Source organism: Vigna unguiculata, chromosome 6 (genome assembly GCF_004118075.2).
Source record: "Vigna unguiculata cultivar IT97K-499-35 chromosome 6, ASM411807v1, whole genome shotgun sequence".
Taxonomy (NCBI): domain Eukaryota; kingdom Viridiplantae; phylum Streptophyta; class Magnoliopsida; order Fabales; family Fabaceae; genus Vigna; species Vigna unguiculata.
This window is the reverse complement of record NC_040284.1, coordinates 20,033,378-20,042,414: the sequence shown is the minus strand read 5'-3', so window position 1 is coordinate 20,042,414 and position 9,037 is coordinate 20,033,378. Positions and strand designations below refer to the sequence as shown.

The 9,037-nt window shown below is 53.7% G+C and overlaps 2 protein-coding genes across 2 annotated transcripts; both read left to right on the top strand.

Annotated features, from left to right (window-relative positions):
- Positions 1 to 997: 997 nt before the first annotated feature.
- LOC114188496 lies at positions 998 to 2,508 on the top strand. Its single transcript, XM_028077067.1, has 2 exons — positions 998 to 1,236; positions 1,314 to 2,508. The coding sequence occupies exons 1-2, from the start codon at positions 998 to 1,000 to the stop codon at positions 2,506 to 2,508; spliced, it is 1,434 nt and encodes a 477-aa protein (XP_027932868.1).
- Positions 2,509 to 2,604: 96 nt separating this feature from the next.
- LOC114188495 lies at positions 2,605 to 5,556 on the top strand. Its single transcript, XM_028077066.1, has one exon. It carries the CDS (start codon positions 2,605 to 2,607, stop codon positions 5,554 to 5,556), a length of 2,952 nt encoding a protein of 983 aa, XP_027932867.1.
- Positions 5,557 to 9,037: the final 3,481 nt, after the last annotated feature.

Sequence of the window (9,037 nt, the reverse complement as noted above, 5' to 3'; positions counted from 1 at the left end):
ACAGTGGATATTCTGATACACCGATCGACCTCTCCTAACTTAAGCATCAGAGTGCTTTAGACAGGTACCCCGATCGTCATCCCAACCGATCGAGCTGAGGAGTGGATTTCGTTGAAGTTACTGTGGAGGAGAAAGGCAACGCGAGGTGTTGAGGTTCTTTTAGTAGGCTCTTGGTCCCTACATCCGAAACATTTGGCGCCCACCGTGGGGCCGAGCAGTCTCCTTTGAGAATACACCCATATGGTGACCACTAGGAACCGAAATAGCAATATGGACGGAGGAAGATCAGCGGATGATCAAGCGAATACTCGGGAGATGATACGGGCGATGCAGCAGAGGATGGACGAGATGCAGAGGAACTATGAAGCGCAGATGCAGATTTTGCGTGAGGAGAATGCCATCCTAAGACATAAAGAAGACGGAATCCCTTCGACTCCCACTGTTCCTGACCCGCTCAGGCTAAGTCGGGAGCAGCAACGTCGGGACGCCGAACGGGTAGAAAGTCGTCCTCCAACAACCGGGCGTGGGCAATCACAGCCGGGTCTAGTTGAAAGGACCCAGATATCAAGGGGAAATCCGTCACACACGGTAGCCGAGAGTTCCGGAGCAAACAACGGGGGCCGCCTGTCACGGCAGCCGATCCCCGCGTCGGGATCCTCCCCCTTCACCCCTTACATTTTTGAGACGCCGCTACCAGAGAAGTGGAAGATGCCGACTTTTGACAAGTATGACGATACGACCGATCCAGACAACCACCTGCGAGTCTTTATGCATCAGATGATGTTTCACGCTGTCAGCGATCCCATTGACTGGGGAGGCGCTGGAGTGGTTCTCCGAGCTACCGGCCGGTTGTATCGACTCGTTCGCTGCTCTAAAAGCGAGGTTTAGCACACAATTCGCACCCCTGAAACCAGCCATCCTGACGGTCGACAATCTGGTAAACATCCGACAGGAGGACGGGGAATCACTGAGGAGTTATCTCGATCGGTATAATCGAATGTCGGTCAAGATAAAAGGTCTCAGCGACGAGATTGCGCGACATCACTTTTCTTACGGGCTCCAGCCGGGAGTTTTTGCGGACAAGATAAGCCGAAAGAAGCCGCAGACGATGGAGGAGATGAGGGAACGCGCGGCCAAATTCATACAGATGGAAGACATGCAAGAGTTTAGGGTAAAGAAGAGAGAGAAGGAGGATGCAGCACTCACAAAGCCGCCCGTTTCTAGACCGAGCAAACCGTAACCCGACCCACCGAACGGAGGGTCCCGCCACCGAAGTTCACAACCTACACTCCCCTGGCTGTTCCCCGGGCCAGGATCTTACAGGAGGCCTTTAGTGCCGATTCACTCCCAGCAATTAGGAAGAAGCCTCCGCCACCCGATGCCGACGGGAGTAAGCATTGCCAGTACCATCGGTCTATCGGGCATACCACCGAAGAGTGCCACACGCTCCGCGACAAGATAGAAGAACTGATTCGACAAGGGCACTTGAAGAAGTACATTCGGCAAGATCGTCCCCCGCAGAGCCCGGTGAGGCACCGAAGCCCGATGAGAAGGGTCCTTCCACCCCGTTCGGAGAGGAAAAGGGAGCCCGAGCGCGAGAAACGTAGGAGAGAACCATCCCGGTCACATCGGAGTCCGAGAAGGAGCCGCAGCCGTAGCCAGGAAAGACCCCTGAGAGGTTACATCAACACCATCTCCGGGGGGTTCGCCGGAGGAGGATCAAGCTCTGCAGCTCGAAAAAGACACGTTCGGGCGTTGAAATCGGTTCACCTGGTTGAGAAGAAGGTCCGATCGATGCCTCCCATCACATTTACGAACGACGACTTCAAGGCGCCCGATCCTGATCATGATGACCCGATGGTCATCTCGATAGAGGTGGCTGAGTATGGGATCGGGAAGGTGTTGGTCGATCAGGGAAGCTCTGTCAACATCTTATACTGGAAGACTTTCCAGAGGATGAACCTCTCCGAGGACCTGATCGTGCCATACAACGAGCAGATAGTCGGCTTCTCAGGCGAATGGGTGGACACGAGAGGATACGTGGATCTCCGCACCAGGATCGGCTCACGGAAGGACGGTCGGGAGGTAAGAGTTAGATTCATGTTAGTTGAAGCTAACACCTCCTACAATGTGTTGTTAGGGAGACCCTGTTTGAACGCTTTCGGAGCGATTGTGTCTACCCTCCACCTGGCCATGAAGTTCCCGTCGGACAAGGGGACTATATGCACGGTGCATGCAGATCAACAGGTCGCCAGGCAATGCTACGCTGCGGGATTAAGGATCAGACCTCACAGCCGACCGCGCAAGCAACACCGATCGGAGGTTGCCATGACAGACTTAAACTCCCGGACGAATACGGAGGATCGGTTGCAACCAGAAGGAGAAACAAAGGAGATCCTGATCGGGAGCCAGCCTGGACAATTCACGAAGATCGGGGGAGCCCTGAGCGTGGAGGAAGAAGAACTCCTGGGAGCGGTGATTTTAGAAAGCAAAGATTTGTTTGCATGATCTAGCGCCGATATGCCGGGCGTCCATCCCGATGTGATGTCTCACAAGTTGGCTATCTTTAGGGAAGCCCGCCCGGTCTCATAAAAGAAAAGGAAGATGGGGGAAGAGAGAAGGAAGGCGGTTGAGGAGGAAGTGAGAAAGCTAGAAGGGGCGGAGTTCATCAGGGAGATTAAGTATACTACCTGGTTGGCGAACGTGGTCATGGTAAAGAAGGCGAGCGGGAAATGGAGGATGTGCACGGACTTCACCGACCTCAATAAAGTCTGCCCGAAGGACGCCTACCCGCTGCCCAGCATCGATCGGCTGGTGGATGGGGCCTCGGGGCATAACTACTTGAGTTTTCTGGATGCGTACTCTGGGTACAACCAGATTCCCATGTATGGCCCAGACGAATCCAAAACGGCGTTCATAACGGATCGAGCAAACTTCTGCTACGAGGTCATGCCGTTCGGTCTAAAGAACGCAGGGGCTACTTATCAAAGGCTAATGGATCGGGTCTTTCGTGGGCAGATCGGTCGGTCCATGGAAGTGTATGTGGACGACATGGTTGTGAAATCGCAGACGATCGAAGAGCACGTTCGCGACCTCGGGGAGGTCTTCCACCGGTTGCGCAAATATAACATGCGTCTCAACCCAGAGAAATGTGTTTTTGGGGTGCCGGCAGGGAAATTTTTAGGTTTCATGCTGACGGCCCGAGGCATAGAGGCGAATCCCGACAAGTGCGCTGCTATTGTTGAGATGAGGAGCCCTAAAAATTTAAAGGAGGTTCAGCGGTTGATGGGGCGACTGACTTCTCTGGCGCGATTTCTACCCAGGCTGACAGAGAAGGTTAGGCCGATCCTGAGAATCATGAAGAAGCAGACTACGGAGAAGTGGGATGATCAGTGTGAGGCGGCGTTTCAACAAATAAAGGAGATGATCAGCGCACCACCGATCATGAGCCGACCGGTGGAAGGGCTGCCCCTGCAGTTATACCTGTCGGTCATAGACGACACGATCAGCGCAGCCTTGGTGCAAGAAGCCCCGGAGCAGCGGCCTGTTTATTTCATCAGCCGAGTTCTACAGAGTGCGGAAACGAGGTATCAGTTGATAGAGAAGATAGCCTTGGCACTATTAACGGCCGCACGACGGCTGCGCCAGTATTTCCAGAGTCACCAGGTGGTCGTCCGAACCGATCATCCCATAGCCAAGATACTTCGAAAGCCCGACTTGGCCGGTAGGATGATTGCCTGGTCGGTTGAGTTGTCTGAGTTCGGTCTCAGGTACGAACCTAGAGGATCGGTCAAAGGGCAGCATTTGGCCGACTTTGCAGCCGAACTCCACGGACCGACCCCTTCGCCCGAGCAAACGTGGATCCTCTTCGTTGACGGATCGTCGGACAAACAAAGTGCCGGAGCGGGAATCGTCATTGAAGGACCGAACGGTTTTACAGTGGAGCACTCCTTGCAGTTCCAGTTTAAAGCCTCAAATAACCAGGCGGAGTATGAAGCGCTGATCGCCGGATTAAGACTAGCAAAAGACTTGGGCGCGACGAGGTTGAAGTGTAACACCGACTCGAAGCTCGTTGTCGGGCAGGTACAGGGTGAATACCAAGTCAAGGATGATTTGCTGCTTCAGTACTACCACAAGGCTGTTGAAGCCATGAAAGAATTCGAAGAAGTTACCATCCACCACATCCCCCGAGCGGAGAACGCTAGAGCCGATAGGCTATCCAAGCTGGCGGACGGAAAGGAGAAGGGCCAATTGAAGACGATTATCAGGCAAACCCTGACGAGACCTTCGGCGGGAGAATGCGCTGCAATAGAACGATCGGCTGATTGGACTACCGAGATACGAGAACTCTTAAAGAGGTGCGAGGCTGGAGAAGAGGTCAGACCGACGGAAAGGAAGAGGGCGCTCCGTTTCGTAATCATCGGAGAAGATCTATACAAGAGAGGCTTCACAGCGCCACTCCTTAAGTGCTTATCTGCAGATGAAGCGGCATACGTCATGAACGAGGTCCATAACGGCATCTGCGGAATGCACACCGGTCGGCGGACGATGAAAGCAAGGATACTCCGAGCGGGATATTTTTGGCCGACCATGGAACAGGACTGCGAAGCCATGATACGCAAGTGCGAAGGATGTCAAGCCCATGGAAATGATATAAAAAGAGCGTCGACCGAGTTACATAGCTTGACGGCTCCATGGCCGTTCGCTCAATGGGGCATGGACATCGTCGGACCCTTTCCGGTGGGCCGGGCGCAGAAGAAGTTCATACTTGTGGCAGTAGATTATTTTACGAAATGGGTAGAAGCAGAGGCATTGGCTAACATAACCGCTCGGCAAGTCCACTCCTTCGTCTGGCGCAGCATCATATGCCGATTCGGCCTCCCTCACACGATCATTACTGACAACGGCCGTCAGTTCATCGACAAGAAGTTAAAGGACTTCTATAAGCAAGTAGGAATAAGACACGTTACTAGCTCGGTCGAGCATCCCCAAACCAACGGCCAGGCTGAGGCCATGAACAAAGTCATAGTGGCGGAATTAAAGAAAAGGTTGGGAGAAGCCAAAGGAGCATGGGTTGACGAGCTGCCACAAGTCCTTTGGGCCTATCGTTGCACGCCGCACGGAACGACCGGGGAATCTCCCTTCAACCTAACATATGGAACCGACGCCATGCTACCAGTCGAAGTAGGAGAGCCGACCCTTCGGCGGGAGATGCAAGATCTTGAGGTCAATTGTGGACGACTGCGCGAGGAATTGGATTGGACGACCGAGCGGAGAGAGCGAGCAGCCGTGCGAGCTGAAGCGTGCAGGAGAATGGTGGCAAGAAGATATAACGCGAAGGTCAAACCAAGAAGTTTCGTCAAGGGAGATCTAGTTTGGAGGAAAACCAATGATGCACGAAAAAAGTCAACACAGGGAAAGTTAGCACCAAACTGGGAGGGCCCGTTCCGCGTGACCGAGAGCCTGCAAAACGGAGCCTATCGGCTGGAGCACTTGAGTGGCAAAGAAATACCCAACATGTGGAACGCGTCACACCTCAAGATGTATTACAGTTAATCATGAATAAAATGAGCGTTTCATCAACTCTATCTAACAATCTGACCGACGGGGCTCCCTACGGGACCCAGGTACAGCCTGACCGATCGAGTCAAGGGCTTCCAAGAGGAAGTCCCACTCTGTCAGCACCGATCCAAGCGATCTAAATACCCCACGGGTAAAACAAGTGACACGAGCTGTCTTGATCGATCGGGGTATAACACCAACGATCTCAAATAAATTGAACAAACATAACGTTTGCACACCGATCGTCCGGGAAACTCAATACTAAGCGCAACCAAGCAAAATCAACAAATTAAACAAACATGCGGCCGACCGCCAATACCAAGAAACAACGAGAATAAGGCCGATCGCCAAAACAAAGTAATGAGCGAGCAAATAAACGAAAGGGATAACAGGTGAGATAAATGGGAAGCTATAAATTTACACAAGTGTTTGTCAAAAAATAACCTAATAACCGAGCGAACGCGATCAATCCAACGGTCGATCGGGTTCGATCGGTTATATCAAAATATACAAGTAAAAATAAAAAAGAAAAAGAAAAAAAATCTTATGCGGGTGGATCGTTGACCTCGTCCAACCGGTCAAAGACTCGCTCCACCTTCCCATCTACTACTCCCATATGCACGTCGAACCGGTCGGGAGAGCAGTTGTAATAGAAGACCGCCAGGTCGACGGCCCTCTGGAAGCCCAGTTCATATTGAGCAAACACTTGCTCATCGGCCACTTCCAGCTCGGCCTCCAGGTCCTTGGCCTTCTTCTGCCAATCTGAAGCTGATCCAGAGGCGGCCAGGTGCTCCAGACTTAAATCGTCGAAGCGACGTTGGAGCTTACGCAGTTCTTCAACGGCTTCACCTGCTTTGGCCTGCTCCGCCTTGGCACGGTCGTCTGCAGCCCAGCGCACTTGGCGTGCTCAGTTTTAATACCATTGAGCCGATCGAACTGGGCCTTCAAATCAGCTGCCGACGCTTTCACCTCGGTGAGCTCGGTCTTCGCCGTTGCAAGCTCCTTCTCCAAGTCCTCAATCCTGCTCCGCTCGGGACGGGGAAACTTGGTGTATAGAGCAGCCAACCTAAGGGTGAGCTCCCCAGCGGTCCGAAGGGCGTCTTCCTCGGTTACGTCCTTCAAAGCTTCAGTCATTCGAGGTCCTAGTTGGAGGAAGACTTCTTCGTCCAGGCGAGCACCGCCACCGAGGAAAGCGTCGGCCAATGACAAAGACGATTCCCCGTGGTTTTGTTTCTTGAACGGAGGGACGATCGAGGGGTCTTCTCTCCGGGACTTCTTGCCCTTGTCCCCGGCAGCGGCGGCGGCAGCACCAGAACTCGGCCGCTTCATAACTATGCGAGGCCGTGAAACCGCACCAGAAGTGCCTGCGGGAGCGACGGTGGGAGCACCCTCACCGGTCGGAGGGGCAGCTGGAACGGTTGAGAGTGGAACCACCTCCTCGGCGGTATCTCTCCCCCGTTGTCGAGCCTTAGCACGAGCAACGAACTCAGCGTTGGCAGCGGTCGTTCGAGCCATGATATCTGCAAAACGACAAAACAATTAAGTTAAACTGCGACCAAAATTGACGACCGGTAATATCAGAACAACTAACCATAAACCGCCCTCGATAGGTTGGGGGAGCGGATGCATTGGATCAGCGGCCGCGGGTGGATCTTGTCGGGCAGGGTCTTAAGGACGGCCAGGTCGGCCCGCTCGGCCGGGGTCATCATATCTTCAGCCCAGGGATCGGTAGGAGGAGGGAACGCCGTCCAGTAGAGAGGAAATCTAGGACGATCCTGCTCGTCGAAGAAATACTTCCTTCCCTTGCTAGTAATCGCCACCTTAAAGAACCCGGTCTTAAAACCTTTGTACGACGCAAGGTAAAGAGTGAGTAGGCTCTTGTTCGCCCCCAAGAACGAGACCCAACCCTTGGACGCCGTCGGCCGTGTCTTATAGAAATGGAGGAATAGAGGCATGGTGGGTGTGAGACCAGCCGCCCGGCAAAGAACGTCGAATGCCTGCATGGACGCCCAGGCGTTCGGATGAATTTGCGTCGGCGCACACTGAATCTGGCGAAGGACGGCCATCTGCCAATCGGCAAAGGGAACGTTCAAGCGTAGATCTTGGAAGAGACAGGCGTACACGTAGAAGAAGTCAAGCTTCGCCTCTCCCTTCCCGTGGCACACTCTATCATTGCCGGCGCAGATCTTGACCCGAAGTTGCCGATCCTCCACCTCCTCGCTAAATATTCTGGTCCGCTCGACCAGATCCCCTAGGTCGTTCCCCCAACGAAACTTTGTCGCAAGCGTGCGCGGCTCATAAGGGGCCCAATCGTACCCCGATATCTCCGGCAGATTGACGTCGTCCCCCTGGTCATCTACGTCGATCCCGATCAAGTCCCCACTTTCATCAGAAGCAGCGACCTGTTCCGCCGCCACCTCGATCGGTTGCTCGGCCTCAGAGCTGCCACTTAGCAGTATTGGTGAATCCGTGCCGCTCGACACTCCCCCGAGCGAAGTCCCCGACTCAGACGACTCAAATAAAGCGGAAATCGACCCGGCGTCCCCAGACCACCCGACCGCTCCACCCGACAGACCATCTGAATCCGATGCGCTTGAAGACATTTTTTACCTGCAGAGAGAGAAAAACGATCGGAGGCTCGGCTAGAAAGAGAAAGGAAAGCGTGAAAATAACGGCAGCCACACAAACCTATTTATAGGGGGGACCAGGTGACACGTGGCAGCCCCAGGACCCTACGATCACATTCGGATCAACGGCCGCAGCTTCGCGACGCTTCAAATCCTAACTGCCAGGCACGACCCACGAGGCAATGTAACCGTTGAGAAACGCCAGCGGTCAGTCGGCACCACGGTCCGGATAAAACCTCTTCGACTCTTTTACATCGCTCGAGGCTGGGGGGGCTTGTGTACAGTACGTCCCATCGGTCAATCGGCCATTACTGACTCCCAGGTTACCATCGGTCCATCGGTAAAGTAACAGCGATGGACCCTCTAACTTTGAGAGCCCATCGGTCCATCGGTTAAACAACTGCAATGGACCCACCAACCTTGGGAGCCCATCGGTCCATCGGTAAAGTAACAGAGATGGACCCTCTAACCTTGAGAGCCCATCGGTCCATCGGTTAAACAACAGCAATGGACCCACCAACCTTGGGAGCCCATCGGTCCATCGGTAAAGTAACAGAGATGGACCCTCTAACCTTGAGAGCCCATCGGTCCATCGGTAAAACAACAGCGATGGACCCTCCAACCTTGGGATCACATCGGTCCATCGGTAAAGTAACAGCGATGGACCCTTCAACGTTGAGCGCCTATCGGTTCATCGGCTAAACAATATTGGTGGACCTTCTAGCTACATAGGCCATCGGTATATTGATAAAGCAACAGCGGGCCTTCGTAAGCTCCGTTCGGTGGATCGGTAAGACACACTATCAATTTGCGGGAAACATAGCACCATCAACCCAGCCAAGCGGCCA